This window comes from Notamacropus eugenii, chromosome 2 (genome assembly GCF_028372415.1).
Source record: "Notamacropus eugenii isolate mMacEug1 chromosome 2, mMacEug1.pri_v2, whole genome shotgun sequence".
In the NCBI taxonomy this organism is placed as follows: domain Eukaryota; kingdom Metazoa; phylum Chordata; class Mammalia; order Diprotodontia; family Macropodidae; genus Notamacropus; species Notamacropus eugenii.
The window spans coordinates 80,261,616-80,285,786 of NC_092873.1; the positions used below are offsets into that span (position 1 = coordinate 80,261,616).

Sequence of the window (24,171 nt, forward strand, 5' to 3'; positions counted from 1 at the left end):
TACTATTGTGCTATAAGAAATGATGAGCAAACAGACTTCAGAAAATCCTGGAAAGATTTATACGAACTGATGCTGAGTGAAGTGAGCAGAACCAGGAGAACACTGCACACAGTAACAGTCACATTGTTCGATGACTGACTTTGATAGACTTAGCCCTTCTCAGCAATGCAAGGACCTAAAACAATTTCAAAAGACTCATGATGGAAATTGCCATCCACATCCAGAGAAAGAAATATGGAGTCTGAATGAAGACTGAAGCATACTATTTGCTTTCTTTTTTTTTTTCTTTCTCATGGTTCCTCTCATTCATTCTAATTCTTCTATTACAACATGACTAATGTGAAAATATGTTTAATAAGAATGTCTATGTAGAGCCTATATCGGAATGCAAACAGTCTTGGGGAGAGGAGATGAGAGGGAGGGAGAGAAAATTTAAAACTTAGGGAAGTGAAGGTTGAAAACTAAAAATAAATAATTTGTAAAAAAAAAAAAAAAGTGATATTTCCCAGCTGTGTCTTGAATAAAGATCTTTGGTTCAAGTTCCACAAATAAAAATCCTTGGTTCAAGTTCCACAAAAATGATCTCTACAAGAAATCTACAAAATTCCTGTAGGGATGGCTAGGTTTCAGTGTTTTTATCCACAGTTTAGCCAGATCTTTACCCCATTTCCTAGTTTAATAGATCTAATCATGCTGTCGGGTACTTGTGAGTAATGGTCAAGTTTTAAGAACCCAGTCTATCAGGACCCGATGGTCAAAAATGAAAAGCCCAGAAATTTTATGTCACACAAACATAAATTGCCAATACCTACTACCTTCAGTCTGGGGCATCTAGATTAAGTATATTTCCCTGTATAAAGACAAATCAACAATCATCTCTAAAGGGGTCACCTAATCCAATCCTTTCATTTAATAGATGAGGAAACTGAGGCCAAAAGAAGTTATGTCATTTAGGTGCTAAGTGACGTTATGGGGAAAAAAATTTTAATAACCAAGCCAATTATGCTCAGGAACAAATGAATCTTTTTAATTCTGCGATTACAAAAGAATGAGAATGAGGCTAAAATTTAGACACAGACATTTCTTCCCAAAGAGTAAGTTTCATAAAGAAGGTTTTATACCTTACACCAAAAGGGAACAAAATGTTATCAGTTAAGATAATTTATGGATTGTAGAAGGGTCAAGAAAAGGGTTTCTTCAAAGGAAAGGAACACCAAACAAAGGACAGCTGTCTTTACTTCCTGGAACTATTTCACATTCTTGTTATCAGCAAGGTCTTGCAGAGTCAGGACAAAGAACTTCTTAGGCTTAAAAATAACATTTGGAATTCCTACCGTTCAATTGAGAATTGGAGCTTTTTATGTCTTCATCAGTGACAGAGTCAATAGTGCTGGTGCTTGGACTCTAAACCTGGTGTGTACTTTCCACCGTACCCTATGCTGCCTCCTTGGAATAACACTGATCCTCAGAATTCAGTTTTATGTATAAGGAATTCACTTTCTTTTTTTATTATGAACTTGACAAACATTAGACATGAACATTTCCGTAAATGAAAAACAAAAATGATTGCATATGACACTGAGTCTATTACTTACAGCTTGTTTTGTTTTTTTCTTTGAAAGTACATATTAAATTTAACCCAGCAGTCTCAGCATTATCCTGCTTGTCCGAGTCCCCTTCTGAACTTTCTTCTGCTCTCTTCTGAGTATGTTTTAAAATGTTTCACTGTCACTATTTTTCTTATTTGTTTTGGCAATGAATTAACTTAAATGACTTGGATTTGCACTGAGCCCAAAAAAGTAGAACCCACACCTCACGAAGACTTTTCCCCAAAACAGCCTTTCTTCTCTGCTCAGTCTACGTGAACACAGTAAGTGTTTGACAGTTTCTCTACAAAGGTACTCAGATGAATCTCCTTTCCCCTATTTGTACCTCTGATGAAGGTCACAGACAAACCATAAACTATATCATCAATAATTTGCTGGACACACATGAACAAATAATAGAATTATACCCTTTAGGGTACAGTGAAAAAACAATATGGGATGAAGTATGGCCTTGCCTCCAAGCCTGAAGAAAAACACCCATCAGTATGAAAACTTATTCAAATCTGGGCAGACATCAAGATATCAGAGTGGTAGGAAGCAGTGTGGTGAATTCTCATCTACAAAGTCCTCCAAACAGATTTAGAAAATGCAGACTGAATCTTGATGAAGAAATCCAGAAAAAGTCATAGTAAGACCTTTGTCCAGCACAGCTCAGCACAGGGAGGCAAACAAAAAGGTCTCTGGACACGGGACAGATTTTGTCTAGAAGCATGCAGCATGCGGAACACTCCAGCAACCAAAGAGATATTGTGCATCAGCACAAGAGGAGGTGGCTGACCCATACTGGATCACCTGAAGACCCATAACAGGTGAAAATGGAGACATAGGTGAACTGGCAGCTTTGTTGCTGATCATCCATTTCTGGATCATAGATATAGGGCAGACCAAGAAAGGGACAAAGGTTGTGTTCCTAGGAAGGGAGGCCCTGAGTACAGGATATGGAGAAAGGAAGTTCAGAAGACAGCAGCATCAGGATAGCTCAGAACACAGCCTCGGATCAGGGACTCACTTAAAGCATCTAGACCAGCCTACCCAGGAATAACCAATAACCACTTCTATCACTCTGAACCAAGAGGGCTTTCCAGCTGGCGGATAGGGGCTGAGAATAGCTATCTATTCAAAGAAATCAGACCAAGGGAGGTAACAATCAGCTGTTACTCTGATCAGACCACTTTGGGAGCACAGAAAGCCTGCAGGTTCCCCACCTGTCCCCTGAGATCCTAGAATAACACAACATTCAATACTTCAAGAGAGCAGTAACATGATAGGCCCAGAAGTGTTGCAGGGCTGAACCCTAACATTAAGTTCAAAGTCAAAAAGTAGGGTGGCAGAATTAGCAAACAAAAAAAGGGTACACAAGTAAACATCAATATATATATGAGGGGATGGGTGGAGAGGAAGGGGCTGACACTAGAACCAAACTCTTAACTGAAGTCTTCAAAAGAAGGAATACACCCACATCCACACACAGAGTTGAGTCAAGAATTACAGTTCACTCAACAGGGAAGTAGAAAGGAAAGAGAGAATGGAAGGAGGGGATTAGAGGGAAGGAAGATGAAGATGAAGAAAGGGATTAGTCCTTTGCCTCTTTTCTGTATCCCCAACACTTAGCACAGTGTCCATTTAGCACAAAGTAGGCATTTAATAAATAGCTGATTGAGTAGATGTACAAAAATATTAAAGCTCTTTTTGAGGAATCAAAGAATAGGAATAGAAAGGGAGGCCCCAAAATTGAGGGCAATAAGAACAAGATATGGTATATAAATGTGATGAAATAGTATTGTGTTGAAATCTTATCAGTGTAAAAGGAGATTTTGGAATAGAATATTCCAAATGACAGAAGTCTTATAATCAAAAGTAATTTATCATGTCAAAGATGAGAATAATCCTACAGGGAAAAAAAATGGACCCTGAATGGAATAGAGGATTTAAAAGTATTTCTGATGAAAAGACCAGAGCTGAGTAGAACTTTTAAAATACAAACACAAGAGTCCAAATAAACCTCAAAAAGTAAATTTATTCCAGCAATAGGGCAGACAAACATACACAAGAGTTTGGTGTAGGAATACATCAAGCTCAACACAAGAAGAGATGGGGGGGTGGAGATGAAGAAGGAGGATAACACTAGGGAGGAAATAATCAGAGAACCAGGAGAACAATTTATACAATGACAACATTTTAAAGAAAAATAACTTTGAAAGATGTAAGAACTCTGATCAAATGAATGACTCTCTCCAGAACACCTGTCTGGAAGCATGTTACCCACCTTCCCATAGAGAAGTGATGGACACAAGATTCAGAGGCATGTACTTTTGGACATGGCCACTATGTGGACTTGTTTTGCTTGACTATGCTTATTCATTACAAGAAGTGGTTTCTTTTCCCCTTCTTTCTTTCAATTAATTGAGGAGTGACAGGGGAAAAGGTAAGAGGGAATAAAGGACAAGCAATAGTGATACCAAAAAAATAAGGTCTATTTAACTGTTTTAAAAAATACACAGAAGAGAAGAGACTCTAAAGGAAGCACAGACAAGCAGGGAAGTCTTGAAAGCACTGTGAAAATTTCAATTTTTTAAAAGCAAGTAGTTTGAAACGGCAATTCAGTTTCATATAAAATCATCCTTTTGTATTGAGCTATGTGTATGAAATGCTCTTTAGGGGGATTTAAAATTCAGAATAAAAAAATTTTTGTCCTTCCCCCAAAAATAGACAAGAAAATTCTAACCAAAAGAAAAAAAGTCTCAACTTCAGAAACACAGAAACCCTTTATAAAATGCTTCAGGCAAAGCCAAGGCCTTCTAATAAAATTTATCTGTGGCAACTCACCTCATTTCCACGAGATTGGAGGAACATCACTTCAGGCTCAGTAAAGGTTGTCATGGAGATAGATTTGACTCGGTGAGGGGGATTCAGGCCTCTCCTGTGTGAGGAAAAGCAAGAGAGGTATAATGAGATTAGCACTGCCAGGCTGCTTAATACGAGGGGAGAGAGAAAAGGGTGAAAAAATTAATTATGGAAAGAAGAGAGAAAGACTTGTAAGAATGCTAGTGAGAGTCAGGGAGAGGTTTAGAAAAGAACAGTCAAAAACATTTGAGGGTCTGTCAACTCTGAAGAGCAAACAGAGAATCCGCTTATTCTTTTTTCCTGCAGGCTGGCAGATCAACCTCTCTAGTACCCTACCTGTGAGCTAAGAACACTTCTGGAAGCACAGACAACCAACTTCCATTTTTCTCAGTTTGTCTGTATAGCACTTAAGCATCTGAAGACTAAAACCTGGAGGGTAAAAGAATATTCCAATGGCATTATGGTTGTGCTAAAAAGGCCCCAAATAGCTGATTGGGCAACAAACATGAAATCTTAGAGAGCTTTTCTCTACCCTTCCCCAATCTCTACTTTCCCAGTCTTCACAGAAGGCAGGTGGTCTTTTGCCAGCCTCCTTCATTACTAGATCTTACTATGAAGCACTAGGGAACTTATTTTAATCCAGCAAGATTTAAAAGCCTATACAGATCTGTAGGAAGCTTGAACCATGCTTTTAGCTGAGATGCTTATATAACTGCTGTGTGCTGTTTACTCCCTGCAAATCCAACTATGGTCAAAAGAGTCCTGTGGAGACCACATGGCCAATGGGATGATATTTTCTTGAGGCCACAAAACCAGTTCTTCCAGGGGGAGGTGCTCCAACAGGAAAGATACAGTTCCCCTCTCACAGCCTCCTACCAGTCCTACCTTAGCACAAAATTACCCCATGGGGCAGAGTAGAGAATGGGCCACTATTTTATTTGCTTCTTTCTAGCAAAAGAAAACTTTCTTTTTTATATTCTACCCCTAAAATATTTTAAAGCAGAGAAGTGACTGAGAGACACAAAGAATAAATTAGAGGAACAATCTCAGATGACAGAATATAGAAAAAGCAAAAAGGCTTTAAATCCCCCAAAATTTGATACTAAAGAACAGACATAAGAATGCATGTGTTTCCCTTTCCTTACATAAAGCAAATTCCACATACTGTCAAGTCTGTGTTGATGTGGAACTGAGAAAGATGTAGCTACTATGATCTGTACAATGATCCATGACAGCTGCAAAGGACTTGGGATGAAAAATGCTATCCATCTTCAGAGAAATGATAAACTTTGAGTGCAGAGAGAAGCATATTGTTTTTTTCACTTTATTTTCTTGCCTCCTTCCCCCCTTGCAACATGACTAATATGGAAATGTTTTGCATGACTTCACATGTAGAATGGGCATCATACTGCTTACCCTCCCAATGGTGGGGAAGGGGCCTAAGGCAAAGAATTTAGAACTAAATTTTTTTTTTAAAGCTATATAATAAATGCCAAAAAGATGTTGATGTGATGGTGTTGATGTGATGATTAGTTGGCTGAACTGCACTTTCCTTCTCTATGTTTTACTCTTTGTTATAATGGATGACTCTCTAGATGGGGAAAGGAGAACATACTGGGAAATAAAAATGACCTAATAGCAAAATACTTAATAGGAAAGATAAGAAATAGGAAAAACTTGGCCAAATCAAGCAAAGAAATTAACTATAATAGGTCCCAGTTAATGTTTCTAGCAAGACAAAGGAAGGAGAAAAAAATGGACATTTATGTACTTTTCTAAAGCAAGTATTATGAAATGTAGAGTCACAGTTTCATATAAAATCCTTTTGGATTTTCCTGAATTCAAGGGAATGATGGGAAACTTTACTGTTTCCTAAGTAGAAATCGTAAAATTTCACAAAGATAGGGAGGAGACAGGGATATATACACAGAGGAAAAAAGGTGACATTGCCAAGTTTAGAAAAACAGCAGTATTTATGAATGTAAGTGAAGGCTATGGGGGTGGAAGAACAGATGACACAGAACAGAGTGAACACTGAAGGACCAGACAAATAACTGCTTTCTTTCCTGGAATTCTGTCCCAGTGGACAGGTGCTGATTAAGAACAGATTCATGGATGCTTGTTAGGGTTACAGCAGTTCAGCTGTGGTATAGAAATATCCAGAAACTTGTAGCTCAGACTTCCAAGAGAAAGGTGTCAAATATACCCAGGAAAGGTAGGAGTCAGCAGAGAAAACTGCTTTCCCAAGAGCATAATAAAGGATACAGAGAAGCCAGGATTCTTTACTTTCACAATATTTGACCTGCTCCAGATGCTGAGGCATCCACAGATCACATTTCAGGATTGCTCTAGTTTCCTCTTCTCAGGCCATCTAGTTGGTACAATTAATTGTTCCTAAGTAGCAGAGCTCCCAGGCTTTTTTTTCCTTCCTCCTTTCACCAGGTCTTGTCTCCTCAAGAATGGAAAGAATGCCAGACTTGGGGGATCTGAAGGAATCTGGGTTCAAATCCTGCCTCTGACTGACACTTGCTGACAAGAAAGATACAGAATGGAATAACACCTGTACAATCGACCTTAACAGGTTACTGGTGAACTTTAAACAGTAAAGTTGATATATCATCTACTATTATCATTATTCTTGTCATGATTTTTTCTTGTGACCAGACTGAAACTCTACAGAAACATTCCAAAATTCAGCAGAGATGGTATCTTGACCTTATGATCTAATCTGCTTTTATAACTTCATCCTTTTCCCCAGGGTCCCTTCCTTGTACCTTCCTTTTTACCATTCCTTTAGCAGCTGATTGCCTACTGCATATGAGGCTTTGTGCTAGGTTGAAGGAGAGATACACAAATGTATTAAGACTGAGGCTCTCTAGGAGTTTACAAGAAGGAAGCCCTCGGATGCCAATTTGAACTAGTATGGCACCATCCAGTACGCAGTGATAGCTTGTATAGAATATGACTCTAATTTACCATGTGGGGGTGGGGGAGGAGGAGGAGGACAGGAAGGGGAGGAAGGAAGAGAAATAGAAAGCAGAAAGGCATTTTGGGTTTTCTGGTTTCTTATCATTAACAAACACATCACAAAAGGGTTACTGGTATTGACAAAATGGGGCTGTCAAGTGTGCAGGGAAATGCACGCTCTTGCTTAGGGGAAAATCCAGCAAAAAATACCGAAAGAACCACAAACCCATGGCTGAGCATACACTGGGGTTTTGGAGTGACAATGAAGGAAAAAACAACAAAGTGAATAAAGAGAGTCACAAGCATGTTAGCTTAAGTGACTGATCAAACAAGATACTCCTATTATTTTACATTTTGTGTACATAAAACAGGAACACACTGTTAAAGAATACAGCGAACACAATACAAATACATCACTCAGCTCCCAAAACAAGGTCTAGTTAGAAAATCTGAGTCCCAAGAGGTTTAGACAACCTGAATTAGAGCAGCTGTTTCTGAACCTGTTTTTTCCCACCTCCAGGATTTGACACAGATCATCATCCAAATGCACTTTCTCATCCTTTTTAAATCTTTCTTTTCCAACTTAAGCTCAAGAGCCACTTTTCTTCCCTAAAGTCTTCTCTGACCCTCCCCAACAAACCTTTTCCTCCAGGACTGAACCTTTTCACCATCCTTTCCAAGTATTTACTACTCCCTCACATTTTCCTGGAACATTTTGCATAGATCTCTCCTTTGTCCCTCCCACACTCTATCTTGTATGATGTTTAATTGTATACGGTCTTATCCACTCAAGTAAACGAATCTCCAGGACAGGGATTTTGTTTTTCATCTCTGCAACCCCAGGACCTAATCATTGCCTTGTCCATCAAAGGCACTAGATAAATGTTTATTGAATTAAATTGGATGGATAGATAACAGACTCAAGGAAAGGAGCTCCCCAGGACTAGAGAAGAGCAAATGGCCTCGTTTTCAGAAAAAGGGAAAAGAAAAGAATCTGTGAACCAGAGGCCATTTAACTTGACTTCAATTTCTGCTAAAATTCTAAAAGAGACAGTGAATACCTAGCAAAGGAAGTGGCGATTACAAGTGGCTTCATCAAATATAAGTCATGCAAAACTAATGTAATTTCCTTTGTTGACAGAGTTAACTTTCAACTGACTGGTAGATGGGGGGAGTGCTATAGACAGTTTAACCAGATTTTAGCAAAACAATAAAATATGTCATACTATTCTCATGGAAAAGGTGCTTACTAGATGGCAAAAAAATTAGGCCTTGGAAGCAACACAGGGATCGTCTCAAAGAACAGTTGTTAACAAGAGCTAGCGTTTATTTAGCATTTTACACATTTGCAAAACATTTTATAAATACTGTCATTTTATCTTCACAACAACCTTGAGACGTAGTTCGTTGCTATTATTATCTCCATTTTACAGATGAGGAAATTGCAGCAAACAGTGGTTAAGTAATAACTTGCCCAGGGTCACACTGCTAGTATGAAGCTGGATTTGAACTCTGGTCTTCCAGACTCCAGGCCTACTGCTCTATCCACCTAGCTGTTAATGATTCAAAAGTAACTTGGCAGGAGGGCATTCCTTGGCATTCTGCCCCACCAGATCTGTGTTTGGCCCTATGATATTTAACACTTATTAATGACTTAAAAGTATAGATGACATACTCATTAAGTCTACAGATGACACAAAACTGGGAGGAGGGAGTGGGGGTAAACAGAGCTAAAAACAATGATTAACTGAATAAGGGTACAAAAAGATCTTGACTGGTTAGAGCACTAAGCTGAATTTAGTGAAAAGGACTGGACTTCATTGATAAAGGTATAGGAAACTGCCAGATAAGGAAACTTCCTTTACCTATTCAGGTCACCCACTTCTTTACAATTTTATAGTTTTAGAGGGTGGTCTAGAATAATGAGATGCTAAGTGACTTGCCCAGGGTCATGGTAGCAGGGTTGTCAGAGGCAGGACTTGAACCTAGGTCTCCTGGCTCCAAGGTCAATAGGTATGCTATCTCCCTATGCTAAATTGACTAAGATTAAGTTGAATAGGAATCTGTGAAATTATAAGAACAAGCTAGGCCTCAAAGAGAGATATGAGAAATGACCTTCCCCCACTCCTTTGCAGAGATGGGAGAAAAAGTCCATGGGTAGGAAGCATTGCATCTAAGAACAGATTTTTGCACTGTATTCCTCTTCCTCTTTTAACAAAATTCTTTGTTATAATATATCACTTCAGGAAGGATAAGGGATACAAGGGGGAAGTCTAGGATATGTAAAAGCAAAACATCAACAAAAATCTATTTTGAAAGGCAAATTTAATAGGAATAATTGTAAGGTCTTCTATTTGGGTTAAAACAATGAGCCTCACAAGTGGAGAAAGGGAGAAGGCATTTTGTCTGAAAAAGATCTGAGAGTTTTAATGGACTACAAGCTTAGTGTGAGTTAGCAGTATATGGCAGCCAAAAAGCTAAATTGGTGTTGTGTTCCATTAAGGAAGCCACAGCTTCCAGGAATAATGGGGTATAGTCCCAAAGCACTTTGCTCTGATCAGACCACTTCTGAAGGATTGTATGCCAGTTCTTAATGGCAGTTTAAGGACAATAAGTGGCATTGTGCTCAGAGGACAGCAACCAAGATGGTATAAGGCCTTGAATCTATGTTATGAGGGCAGTGCCAAGAAACTAGGAATATTTAACCTGGAGAAGAGCTTGGTGGGAGGGGAAATGATACCACATTCAGGTATTTGAATGGAAGTAAGCTTGGACTTGTTCTGTTTAGTCCCAGAAAGCAGAACCAGGTGGAAGTTGCAAAGAGGAAAGAAAATTTAGGTTTGATTTCAGGGACAACTTTCTAACAAGTAAAGCTATCCCAAAGTAGCTGCTTTTGGAAGCAAATGGTTATTCCTCCTTAGAGGTCTTCATGCAGAGACTAGATGAGCAACTAGTCAGGTACAATACTATAAGGACTGCTATTAAAATATGGGTTCCGTACATGACAATTACTCTGTTTCTGTACCTTTACACAGGATGTCTCTGATGTCTGGAATGCTTTCCCTGCCATCACTGCCTCTTAGAATCCCTATAGTTTCCTACAAAGCTCGGCTCTCAAGTGCCACCAACCCAAGGCTCTTCCTGATTCCCTCAGTGGCTATTACTTCCCCACTGAAAATATATACTTATGTGTCTACAAGGTTTTTTTCTGATAGATTCTGTAAGTTCCTGGAGGGCAAGAATAGTTTCATTTTTGTCATGGTCCCTAACACATAATAAATATTTTAAGGGTTACAGTAGATGGCCCATGAGGTCCTTTTCAAATCTAAATTCTATTATTCTGTCATCCAAAAAGATGGATATGTCAGTCCCTGGCTTCATACTAAGCAAGGCCAGTTTCACCAGTTCCCCATCCTCCTTAATGAAGTAGAGATTAGCTGAGGGAAGTTGTTAAATATTGGAGTCAGATAAGCTACGGCCAAATCCTGCTTCTGACATTCACTACCTGTTATGACCAGGGCTAAGTCAATGACTTCATATATTGGGGCTGAACTCATTTCTGAGTTTCCTTCCAGCTCTAGGATCTTAAGTCCCCGGTGTCTCAGTGCATAACTCACTTATTCTTTCTGACAAGAAGAGGCTATAAAAAAACAGACACCCCTAGGATCACTTAAGGCCTTAAACAACTGTATAAACCAAGAACTTCAGTTCATTTAATCTACCACCCAAAGAAATGATGAATTCCCCATTACCAAGGCAGTTAGTTCGTCCTAATGTTGGACAGCCCTAATCATTAGGTGATTCTTATATAGACTGAAACTTGCCTTTCTTTAACTTCTACTCAATAGTTCTGGTTTGGCCCTCAAAGGTCAAGCAAAGTGGAAACCCTTCTCACATCTAACAACCTAGTCTTCTCTTCATCAGGCTAAACAACTCTAGCTTCATGATCTTTACATGGCATGCTCTGAATTACATCATCCTTATTATGCTTCAGCTTACCCATATCCTTTCTAAATATGATGCTCCAGAACTGTATGAACTTATCAAAGATCATGGAAAATCAGCCTAGGTAGCAACAAAGTAGATACAGCATTAGGCTGTAATCAAGAAGATCTGAATTCAAATCCCACCTCTAATATATTTATTAGTTGTGTGATTCTGGGTGAGTCACTTAGCCTCTCTGTCTCAGTTTCCTCAACTGTAAAATAGGGATAAAAATACCATCTACCTTCCAGGGATGTTTTGATGATTAAAATTGAGATATTTATAATACTTGGAACAGTGCCTGGCACTTAGTAGGTGCTTAATACTTGCTCCCTTCCTCTTATTTTAGCTCAGTCACATTCCCTCTACCTCAGATGCAATGCTAAATTGCATCTGAATTACCTAGCAGATAACATGATATTACATTTGAGAACCTCTTATTTAGTCTCTTATATAAAATACATATCTGTACCAGATCTAGAAGTCTATGAAAGGTGCCCTTCAGTCAAGGAAATTATTTTCATGGACTTTCAGGGGAAATATCACATACTTCCTGTCTCTGCCACTCCTCTCCCCCAATACCAGCCTGTCCATATTTTGCTTCCACCTTGACTAATGAAATGCACTCAACCTGCTCAGTCAGTGAGATAAAGAGGTCACATCTGGTCAACAATGGAAAAAGCCAATCCAATTCTTTCATTTGTGCCAGATTTGTAGCACCGATACTCTTTGTCTCTGGACACCTGTATCCAAAGAAATAAACTCTTGATTGCTTCTGGGAAAAGGGAGGATCACTTTAGAATCAGTCTCAGAGTTGGAAAGGAATACACTGACAGGACTACAGCTAAACTAGGCCAGCACCTATCTTTTTGGCTTGTTTTGTACTTTAAACTATGAATCTCTGCCATGTACATGATGCTTTTGTTTTTAAGTGTATAATATATGTAACTTTTACAGCTGTCAGACTTTTATGTGATTCTTTCTGGCCTTCTGTGCATAAAAAAAAATAAATGTTAAATGGCCTTTTTTTCTTTCTTTTTTTAGTCACCTTTTCCCTAATCCTCCTCCCAGCCCAACATTCCCAACTTGAAAAAGAAACCAAACAAACCCTTGTAATCAACATGCAGAGTCCAGCAAAATCAATTCCCACATTGGCCATGTATGAAAACGTATGAGCCTCGGATTTATCTACCATGTCTCCATTAAATGATGTGTAGCACCATCCAGTTTCCAACCTGGTTCTGATTCAATGTTATTTAATCCTTTAGAAAATATAAGTTTCTTAATCTATAAACTCAATTCCAATACCTTCTTATCGTTCCTCTTTGCTCTTCCCCACTTTTAGTCATGTCTTTCAAACAAATTTTAAAATGTTTTTATTGATCTTTTTGACTTTTTTAATCACATAATTTCCCCCAGTAACCCTCCTTTCTGACTCCCAGAGATTCATCCCATATAATAAACAGTATTCTTAAAGACCAAAACAAAGAGGTTTTGAAAAATACCATATAGCTGATCAATACATCGAAAAAGTATGAAAACATATGTAATATAATTTGTGGATCTCCCACCTCTGCAAATGCCTTTAGTCACTTCTATTGCTTTCTTACACAAATTCATCCTGAATAAACTAATCTATTTATCACCCAGAAAAGATGTGAGGGAGGAATGGGACCAAATAGAAGCACAAAGTTCCCTTCAATCAGATGCATGGAAAATGCTGAATTATTAATAATTGCTTTAGTGCTTACCTATTAAGTGCTTCAGCCAAGATTTTCCTTATATTGGGTAGATTCCAATTTGATGTAAGGAAAAAATTCCCAACAAATGGCACCACCCATATATGAACTGAATGAGCTGCCTCTGGAAATGCTGGGTTTCCCAGAATTGAAAGTCTTCAAGAAAAGGTTGAAAAGTGGGGGTGTTTGGAGAAAGGATTGGAAATATCATCGAGAATATTTGAAGAGAAATGATTGGTAAGGTAGAGGTTGTAGTAAGATGGCCTCTAAGGTTTCTTCCAGGTATTAAATTCTATGAACCAAATATTACTACTAGTGTTGAAGGAAATAGCAAGAGGAAAACAGATGGACAGAGGTTCAAAAAACATAGGCCTTGCCTAAGATTTAAAAAGTAATCTGGTGGTACTTAACTTAAGAAATCAAGTCCAGACCTCCTCTGATCACAAACCACTGTCTGACATCGGAAGGGCAAATTTATGAGTAAGTTGAAAAGAGACTGCTACCCCAGACTTCTCCCACCGTCTATAAGTATTTATTGTCTTGAAGAAATGCTTTGAGCTCAGAAAGGTTATATAATTTGCCAGTAGTCACACAGCTAGAACATGTCAGGTGAGATTTGAACTCAAGTCTTCTTAATTCCAAATCCAACAATCTATCCAATATACAAGGCTGCATTTCTAGAAACTAGTGAATTAGTAAATAAGGGCAGGGCACCACTGCCCTCAGACCTACCTGGTTGAATAAGGCAGACAAAAATATTTTTCCTTTGCTCTAATCACAAGCCATTAGATAAGCAGAGTTAAGGAAACTGAGGAGTCAAAAAGAAAAACCTATACCTATCCTCCCCAGGGAAGGTGATGATATGTCCATCCTTCTTCCCCCGCTCATAGAGGGAGATGCAACCAGAACAAGCGAAAAAAAATGGGAGTGAGTCTCTTGGATTATGTTTAACTCTAGTATTCTATGATTCTGTTAAGACAACTCAGGTCCCACTACCACCCAAATACCTTACTTTTAGATGGAGCACTTATTGACTCATCACAGCTGAGTGGCAGAATCATTCTATAACGGGACTGCTAAAAAAATAACCTCTGCCAAAATATTTACTAGGTGGACAAAAATGGAATCTACATCTAGAACACTGAAATTAGATTTGCAGAGTAGGGCTGGAAAGAAAAAGAATTAAAAAGGAGGTCAGATTCAAGACTGACAACTGTGTCAACATTCTTATAAATTTAGAAACAGCTAATACCAGTAGCTTCTCTCTCTGGTAACTCTTCTAAAAACAGCACAGTGGATAGAATGCTGGGTCTGAAACCAGTCAGACCTGAATTCAAATTTGACCTCAGACACTTAAATAGGTATGTGATCCTAGGCAAGTCACTTAACATCTGTTTACCTCACTTTCCTCAACTGGAAAATGGGAGTGATAACAGCAACTAGTTCCCAGGATTGTTATGAGGATAAGAGAGATAACATTTGTAAAAAGTGTTAAGTACAGTGCACTATATAAAAATGTTTATTCTCTCCCCTCCTTCCCTACATTATACTGCCACCTCAACCTTATGAAAACCACTCCTGAAAAAACATTTCCAATCAGGAAAAAAACAAAACCAGTATTCAAAAGAAATTTCTCAAAAATCCAGATATACTTTATCATTATCTCTCCCCTCAAAGCTCTAGGAAAATTGTTTGGGGACCCACCCGTTGGAAAGATAAACTCTACCAGAGATGCCAATTCAACTACCCTTTTCTGCTGCGAGTCTCGGTGATGCTTTTTGTCTGACATTCTACATCCCTGAAAAGTAGGGGCAGATTTTTCCATTCAGGCACAATGAAACACAATGGCCTTTAAAAGCAAAATCCAATTCATTTATTTCCCTTCCCTGAACAGTGCTGTGCTTACAGGCAGTGACTCAGTCAGGCACTTTAAAATGTTTTTATTATTCTCACTTAGACATCCTCCCATTTTTTTCCATTCATATTCCACTTTTCTCCAATGGCTGCCTTCCCAACTCAGAGTCTGACAAGGGTCAAAAATGTATGAGCTGATTTTAATCAACATGTGGGTGCTGCCTCTGTCTGTAAAAATGAATCAGCAAAACTTTCTTTTCCTTTTGTTTCATATTTTATTTTTCCCCAGTTACATGCAAAAACAGATTTTAACATCTTCTTTTAAAACTCCAAATTCTCTCCCTCCCCACCCCACCCCTCCTTATTGAGAAGGCAAACTATTCAATATAATTTATACATGTATAGTCACTGGCATAACTTTCAACCTCCTATTCAGCAAGTCACCTTTCTTTCAACCATATAGAACTAGAACTTGGTACACCCCCCTTGAAAAAGCTGTCAACTCATTCTATTCCAGGCTAAAAGGGTAAGATGTAGCCCTGCCCCAGAGTGCTCACAGACTCTTCCTCAGGTTCCCCCCATGTTTCTCTCCCTTCCAAGCCTAAAAGCCACCCCAGTTCAACTCCATCTTGATCCAGGTTTCCCCTGTGTAGTAAAGGGATAACTCTACACTCAGCACCAGGAGTCAAGTGATTCTTCCTGAAGCACTAATGAGCCCTTTTTCCAACACTCAAACCATCCCTCCCCCCAAAATCTATCACCTCTGGAAAACTCTTTATACATAAAATAAAACTTTTTCTCTATCTTCTTTAAAACTAAAACTAGAAGCTGCAGTCCCACTTAATTCCCTTGAAACTAAGTTCCTAGGAAGCAAGGCCCAATGTTGTACATTCCAGGTAGTGCCTAGTCAGTTATAGTCGTTCTCAATATTAAACAAATCAGGCCTTAGTACATTCTGCACAAAACCATTCCTACTTCTACAGCTGGGATCATGATGAAGGTAAGTCCAAATGGAGGCTAACAGTGAGAGGAGACACAATTTCACTGTCATGTGAAAAATGAACTTCCTACAAAGTGAATGTCTTTTGTTTCTATAAAACTGTGTCCCAAATTATTTCCTCCTTCCTCTAACTCATTGAAGGACTATTCATCCAAGGACAGTTACCCAAGCTAGGCACCCGAGGCAATTCTTACCCACATATTATGAACTGTTTGCTTTTATGGCATTTGATGTGGCCACAGGCCAGAATCTGGAAACATTCTTTATAGGCTAGAGCAGAACAAAAATCATAAAAGTAATGACAAAGCCAGGACTTCCTATTTACCATAACTTTTTTTTAAGGAAATTACAGTCAACTATGTTAACAAGTCAACTCACTGCTTTCCTACATTTTCTTTCCAGGACCCCTTGGGTTTAACCAATCAATTATGTCACTCCTTCCAATTTTTTTTTCCTATCCTATATCCTACAGCCAGGATTTCTTTCCCTTCCTACCTCCTTTGTCCTAAAAACAATTCCCAAACTTTTCTTCTAGTCCAGGGATGGGGAACCTGTGACCTCAAGTTTGACCCTTTGACCGAATCCAAACTTGTCAGAAAAGTTTGGATTCGGTCAAAGGGCCAAACTTGAGGACCTAGAGAGAGCCACATGTGGCCTTGAAGCCAAAAGTTTCCCCCACTCCTGTTCTAGTCAGTCAATCATTATCATTTCTTAGGCACCTACTCTGTGTCAGGCTAAATGATGGAGATACAAAGAAAGGCAAAAAGCAGTTCCTGTTCTCAAAAAGTTCACATTGTAATGGGGGAGACAACAGGCAAACAACTACGTACAAACAAGCTACGTACAGAATAAAGTGGGAGCAGTTTCAGAGGGAAGGCACTAGGATTTAGGTGGATTGAAAAAGACTTCTTGCAGAAGATGGATTGTTAGCTGAGATTTGAAGGGAGTCAGAGAAGCTTGGAGGATGAGATGAAGGAGAAAATTGCAGACATGGGGGACAGCCAGTACAAAAGCATGAACTCAGGAGAAAGGAGTGTTGTGTACTGGACCGTCCAATCATAATTCTCATCACATCAGTACTCTGTCCTATCACCATCCACCCACAGGCTTTGCAATATTGTATGGACCACAAGAGACTTTAGTTTAGGGGGAATGATCCGGTTCATTCTCAAAATATACCTATTCAATATGGAAGGGGGTAGGTTTGATAAAGAAGGAAATAATTTTCCAGGAAAAAAAATCTGCTCTTGGAAGACCCGTATCCTAAGTTTTTTACTTCCCATAAATTCAAAAAAAATTCAAACAACAAATATAGTAAACAGTGACTCAACAATAAAAAAAGTTGATAAACTTCTGTTATCTCATTTCTCCCCCATTTTAAAACGTGAGGAGAAAAAGAATGTCTTCTTTAGTATCTTGGGGACAAGGAAAAGAGAAATAAGACCTTATATTTAAAAAACAAAACATTAGATAACAGTCATAGTAAATCATTGTCAAACTCAAACCAAGGGCCTTGCAATTAAAATCCAGCAGTCTAACTTTAGACATGCTTTTTGCCTTATCCCTCAAGAAGAAAAGCACTTCAATATAACTCGGCCTACTGGACCACCACTGTGAATCCAAATTAGACAGGGCATGACCCAAAAAAGGAAGTCTTATCACCTAAGCAGTTTAACATGAACCCACTAAAATGTGGGATGGAACCTGCTTGTTGGTTCAAGGTCTCTTGGTCCTTGACTCTGGTCAGCTCAAGTGTATAAATTATTGCACTTTGGGTGAGCACTTAAATTCCCTTCAAAGAATCAATTTAAATTACTTCAATTTTTATTTATTTCAATTTAAATTTAAGTTACTTCAGAGCTGATACCTGACTGAATTGACAGAATAGGAGAACTCCTTTCATAGCACTTTCCTCTCTTATGCATTCCTGAGAGATAAGGGCTGACACCTGAGTAAAATATGGTTCCTCAACTGTCAAGATGCCAACCTGAATAAAGAAGCATATCTTAGATTTCTAAACCTCCGCATCCAGGGAAGGAGATGAACCAGGAAGAGGAAAAGTACCTTTCTTGGAACTGGGGCTCTTTTGCTTCTTGCTGAATATTCTATTTATTAGTCAGTGACCATTTTATTCTACTTCCTGTCTTTTCCACTTCTGGGTTCCAAATCTCAGCCCTATCTAGTGTCCCTGTGCTACATTTTACTACAGAGCTTCTTCCCTTTTTGTCCCATTTCTCCTATGTCTCTTTAACAGGATAGGATGGCTTCCTCTCCAAATTTCTATCCCACTCAGACTTCCACTACTACTCCATCAAGGACCAAGATCACTATCCCATTTTTTAAAAAGATAAACTTGTACTGGTATATTTTGTTCACATATAAACATATGTGTGCTTGTGCATATACATACATACACATAAATACACACATACATACACATATTCTCTCCTAGAGAGCCATCCCTGTATAACAAAAGCAGGGAGAAAAGTTCAATAAAAACTAGCCAACAAATTTTTTAAAGTCTGATAGTTTATGCAATGTTTCACACCCCCACTTCCTTCACTTCAGCAAAGGCAGAGAGGTGCTTTCTTATCTCTTCTTTTGAAGCCAAGCTTGTTCATTATTATTTCACAGGATTCAATTCCTACCATTTTGTTTTTGTGGCTCTTTCCATTTACATAGTCGTAGACACAGTGAATGTTTTCCTGGTGGCTTTCTTCACTCTGCATCAGTTCATTAAGTCTTCCCATGTTTTTCTCATTTCATGTACGTCTTCCCATGCTTCTCTTTATTTGTCATATTCATTTTTTACAGGTGTAATCTTTCATTACATTCACTTATGACAACTATTTTAGCTATTTCCCAATAGATGGGCAGTTACTCCGTTTCAGGGTCTCCCAGGTCTCTATTATATATAATAAAAAGCATTGCTATAAGCATAGAGGGGTCTTTCTTTTTAATCATGGAACTCCTTAGGATCAAGATAATTACTGGGATTTAGAGAGTAGAATATTTCAAAGGTTTACGTTGTCAGTTAATGATGCTTAAGGGCGGAATTTCTGGGTCAATGGGTATGGGCATTTTAGTCACTTTTTGAGCATAATTCCCAATTGCCTTCCAGAAGGGCTGGACCAATTCACACGTCCAGCAACAGCTCATTAATGGTCCACCACAGCTCCAAGACTGAGTATTCGATAACCCAATCCTGATAGGCTCCCACCCCTCGAAATGAGGCTCCTCGCCCTCAGGTCACCTCTCCAGACTAACCAAAAACTGTTCTTCACACAGGGCAATTCCCCCTAATAGTTACCGGCCGGCAAACATCACTCCGTTCATTCATTCACTCAGCTCCCCCTTCTTTCCTCTCCCTGGGCCGCACTGTCTTCTCTGGATCTCTTATTCACCCCAAAGCTCCTCATCTCTGCCCCCAGGGGCCCCCACGACGGTCTCTTCTTCCTCCAAAAGCCCCCTCCCTCCCGGATCTCCCAGCAAACAGGCCAGCAGCCCCTCGGCAACTGAAAGACTCACAGGAGACCAGAGCAGGAGGTGCAGACAAAGCTGCCCACGGTGATGTCCACGTAAGTGACCCCGCGCTGGGCACACTCGAAACAGTGGCGGTTTCCGGCCTGGCTGCTGCCACCCAGCTCCCGCACTCGGCGACACCACACCTCCGAAGCCGCCTCCGCCTCCGCTTTGCCGGCGCCCTCTCCGCCGCCGGGGCCCGGACCCTTCTTCGCAGCCATCATCATCGCTTTCCCCCCCACCCCCTGCCCCTCTTCAGCCGGGTCTCCTCAGACGCCAGCACTGACACCTTCTCTCCTCCTGGACACTCTCCTCACCCACGGATCCGGCAACCTAAACCCACCCGCGCAGGCGCCGCAGCTACTCAACGTCTTCCTCTACTCCCCCCTCAGGCTCTGATTGGACAGCTTGTCTAGCTCGCCTCTCTCATTGGTCCGACTATAAGGAAGCCGCAGGGGATAGAAACTCATCTAGCTACACCCAGCCCCCGCCCCCTTGTGACCTCCAGGCTTTCCGATTGGTCTGAGGGAGAAAACGGACCGTGCCATTTTTCCTTGGCCCCGCCTTTTCTCCCGGAAATCCAGCCCTCGAGCTCTGATTGGTGGCCTGTGCCTTCTCTCTCCTTATTTCTCTCTCTACTGCCCCGAGGGCGGGGAGCTCGGGCTAGGTTCTTTTTATGTCACGTTAAGGAAAAGGTAAAAATGCGGGCGGCGTATCAGGCTTTCATGCTGGTGCGTGCCATTTGCACGCTTTCTGCCGTTTATTTCCGCGTTCCCCAGTAACTTTAGCACCTTTAGCACCTGCCACCACTCATCTGATAACTCCAGGAAACTAGCAGTCTTCTTTTAGATAAGCAGCGACGCTGACCTCAGTGACACGTTAGGAAAACTGCACCTTGTAGCTGGAAGAGCCCCGGACCCTGAGGCTGGATGCCCGGCTTCTAGCTGGCTCTGCCACTAATATGCCGTGTCAGCCAGCGTGGTAAGCGCTGAGGGTACAAGGAAAGGCAGAAGAGACAGTTTGTGCCCTCCAGGAGCTTCCAGGGGAAGGGACGCAACATGCAAACAAATGTATTCCAACCAACCTAAATACAGAATTAATAGGAAGTCATTAACAGAGAGAGTTGGGGAAGGTTTCTCCTAGGAGGTAGGATTTTAGTTGGGATTTAAAGGAAGCCAGGGAGGTCAGCAGTGGGAGAGGAGGAGGGAGAGATTCCAGGGGTGAGAGAGAGTCAGGCAGAATGCCTAAAGCCACGAAATGAAGGATCTTGTCTGGTTTGTGGAACAGCTAGGAGGCCAGTGTCACTGGATGGAGGAGTTAGGGAGTAAGGTATAAGAAGACTGGAAATGTGGGAGGGGACTAGGTGATAAGGGCTTGGAATGCCAAAAAGCATTTTGTATTTGCTTCTGGAGTTTTTTGTTTTTCAAGTAGTTCACAGTCTAATGAGGAAGACAGCATGCAAAGAAATATGTACAAACAAGCTATCTAGGAGATAAATTGAAGATAATATGCTGAAGTAAGGCCGTTAGAATTAGGATAAGGAGAGCTTTCCTGGAGAGATGAGGTTTGGTCTGGAACTTAAAGGAAAGGAGAGAAGCCAGAGGGCAGAGATGAGGAAGGAGATTCCAGGCATGGGGGACAGCTAGTGAAAATGTTTGGAGAGTAGGGAGATGGGGTGTCTTGTTGAAGGAACTGCTAGAAAGCCAATGTCACTAAATTGCAAAGTACATGACAAAGTAAGAAGACTGCAAAGGTGGGAGGGGGCAGGTTATGAAAGGTTTTAAATGCCAAACAGAAGATGTTATACTTGAAAGTGGTGGGGTACACGCCCAAGCCGAGGTTCCTTGGACCGGGAGGGTTTTGGTCCCATTTGTGTGAAGGGCCAGGGAAAGCCTGGAGCTGGGGGGCTCCTTGGATTCCCCTAATTTGATTTAGCATTCTTTTGATATTCCTATCTTTGATCCTAATACGGACCACAATTTAGCGTTTTCTTGAGGTCCAAATTGCCAGCCTGGATTATTGATTGTCTGGGCTACCAGCCACTCCCATCAGGATCCTCCCTGGGTTTGATCTATATTCCAAGCTGACCTTTCCTATCAAGACCATCCCTGGGACCTGAGATTGCTTGGCAACACCTGGATTCTTCCCTCATTTTTTTTCTGTATTTAAATTCCATTTCGCCTCCATAAAGACGCTCAGGTTTAATCCAGCACAGATTCTATCTAGCTGAGATTCTATGTGGCCTGTTTGTCAATACAAGCATTACAAATAATTAGGCTCCTTAAGAGTCAACCCAATATGACAAATCTTTAGTAAACTTTGTTTTTTTTCCCTTTGGCTTTAAGAAGGCTTGTATAGAATTCATTCAAGCAGGACACGGGGTTTTGGTATTTTGGGGTCCCCAGGACCCCTAACCTCGACAAAAGGATAACAGAGACTTTGGAATTTGTTGAGTAGAAGAGGGTGACATGGTCAGACCTCTGCTTAGGAAGCTCCCGTTGAAAGCTGAATGAAGGCTAGACTAGAGTGGGGAGAGACTTGTGTCAGGGAGACCTACCAGAAGGCTACTATAATAGTCTAGATATGGGGTGACCAGGACCTGAAAAAGAGTCAGAAATTCTGACTTTCTAGTTCAAGGTGGTGGTAGAGTTGAAAGAAGGGGGCATATTGGAGAGATATTTCAGAGGTGAAATTCAGGAACTTTAGCAACAGATTAGACCATGGAGTGGAATAGAATGAGGGGTCTAGATCAACTGAATTTCCTTTAGGTCTTTGATGGTACTGTAATTCCTAATTATCATTCTTAGTCATAGAACCTGTCACTCTCAGAGGTGGCATCCAAGTTGAACCTCTTGGTCCTGGAGGTCAAAGTAACTATAGCCAATGAAGTAGCAAGATTTCCTGGACTAAGCCTTCCAGAGAGAGAAGTGAAGATGTCTTATATAATGCCAAGTTCCTGGAGTCAGAATACAGAAGAGAAGAAAAATTCTTCCCTTAAGTTCCTGAATACTTGGAAGATAGAAAGTTCAATGACTATCTGGGGATTGGAGAATGAGAATCTTAGAATCAGTCAGTGATGAGATCAGAGATCTTGAATTGCAAAAGACTTTAGAGGTCAAGTCAAACCTTCCTGATTCTGATGAGGTTGAGGGGTGCTGGGGACCCCAAAATACCAACATGCCAGATCTTGCTTGAATGAATTCAGCTCAAGCCTTTGTTAACCTGAAAACTTGGTTAAAGAAAAGGCAACAGGCTAAATGCATATATTTTATGATTTAACTAATTAATCGATCAATTCCCTATTAAAGAAAACGGTAACATAATGCATTATGAAGCCAGAAAAATGTTCTGGCTATTGATACAAAGAATTGGGCAGCCTTAAATCTGTTTTAGGACAAAGAAGTGTTCTGTGTCCTTCAGATTTATGATCTCCATAAGTGATTAACTAGACCATTAGAAAGGAATTTCTTAATTGCATAGGTTGTAAATACAATAAAATTTGACAAAGTTTCAAATAGAAATTACGGCCTAAGATATTTGTATTTACTTTACCATTAACATGCCATGACATAGTATATGTCTACAAATATTAAGATATGGAAAACGTCCCATTGTTCAAGATAGTGACTTAAGTTAAAGGTCTCTAAAGGAATGTTAAGTCATCCTTGGCTGGCTTTTGTTGACATAGGAAGAGGCATTCTCTGAGTTTGCTTCAGAGAGAATAAAGAGATTATTCCAAAAATTCATATTAAACATTATCACCTTCTTAAAGCCAAAGTAAAACAAAGTTTATTAAAGATTCGCCACCTTGGATTGGCTCTTATGGTGCCTAAGCATTTGTAACGCTTGTATTCACAGGCGGGCCAGATAGAATCTCAGCTAGACAGAATCTGAGCTGGATTGAATCTGAGCACCTTCATGGAGGCAAGATGGAACTTAAATACAGAAATGACTGTAGGAGGGATCTGGGGGTGGTCTGGTAGTATAGGGTGATGGGTGGAGGGGTTTAGGGAAGATCTTGAGAAGTCTAAGGAGGGGGTGACTGGTCAAGTGTTGGAAATAGCTGGAGGCAATCAGGAGATATCAGACAATGGAGGGCCTGGGCCAGAAGCAGGTGTCCCCAGGTAGTCTGGGGTCCCAGGGATGGTCTCCTTAGATCAAACCCTGGGAGGATCCTGATGGGAGTGGCTGATAATGGGATCAAAGAAAGGAATATCAAATCTGGCCTGGGAGAAATGGAAGGGGAATCCAAGGAGCCTCCCCCCAAAGACCAGACTTTCCCGGGGTCCCTCAGACTAATGGGACAAAAACCCTCCCGATCCAAGGGGAAAAGATCTTGGCTTGGGCTTGTACCCCATCAATTCCAAGTCCTCACTTATTCTTTATCCCTATGTTAACTTTCATGTTATTATTATTAGTTATAATATAACAGCTAATTACAGTATTATTAATAATTATAATAATAGGTACTATTATCTTGTAAGATGTTATTATCATAGGAGGCAATGTATTATTACAAAGTAGAGAGAAATGTCTGGAGAACCTGAGTTCAAATCCTGCCTCTAATGTTTACTACTTGTATGACTTTAGGCAAATCAACCTCTCTAGGTCTCAACTTTTCTCCTCTTTAAAGTCAAGGGGTTTGACCAGATGG

The 24,171-nt window shown here is 40.2% G+C and overlaps 1 protein-coding gene and 1 long non-coding RNA gene across 6 annotated transcripts in view; one reads left to right on the forward strand and one right to left on the reverse strand.

Annotated features, from left to right (window-relative positions):
• The window catches only part of AGFG2 (ArfGAP with FG repeats 2), a 50,608-nt gene extending 30,755 nt beyond the window's left edge, over positions 1-19,853 (reverse strand). The window contains exons 1-2 of one of the 2 annotated variants that reach the window (XM_072641393.1): positions 19,524-19,853; positions 4,434-4,527 (exon numbers count right to left, since the gene is read on the reverse strand). In XM_072641393.1, the coding sequence (XP_072497494.1) occupies positions 4,434-4,527; positions 19,524-19,744 (315 nt within the window). In that variant the 5' untranslated portion in view covers positions 19,745-19,853. Of the gene's footprint in view, positions 1-4,433; positions 4,528-4,787; positions 19,483-19,523 lie in introns of those variants that run through there. The other variant, XM_072641394.1, reaches the window with a different exon arrangement.
• Positions 19,854-20,133: 280 nt separating this feature from the next.
• Positions 20,134-24,171, forward strand: part of LOC140525750 (uncharacterized) — a 41,263-nt gene continuing 37,225 nt past the window's right edge. For 2 of the 4 annotated variants that reach the window (XR_011974105.1, XR_011974107.1), the window contains exon 1: positions 20,149-20,498. This is a non-coding gene — a long non-coding RNA (uncharacterized lncRNA). Of the gene's footprint in view, positions 20,499-24,171 lie in introns of all 4 variants that reach the window. The other 2 variants (XR_011974106.1, XR_011974104.1) reach the window with 2 other exon arrangements.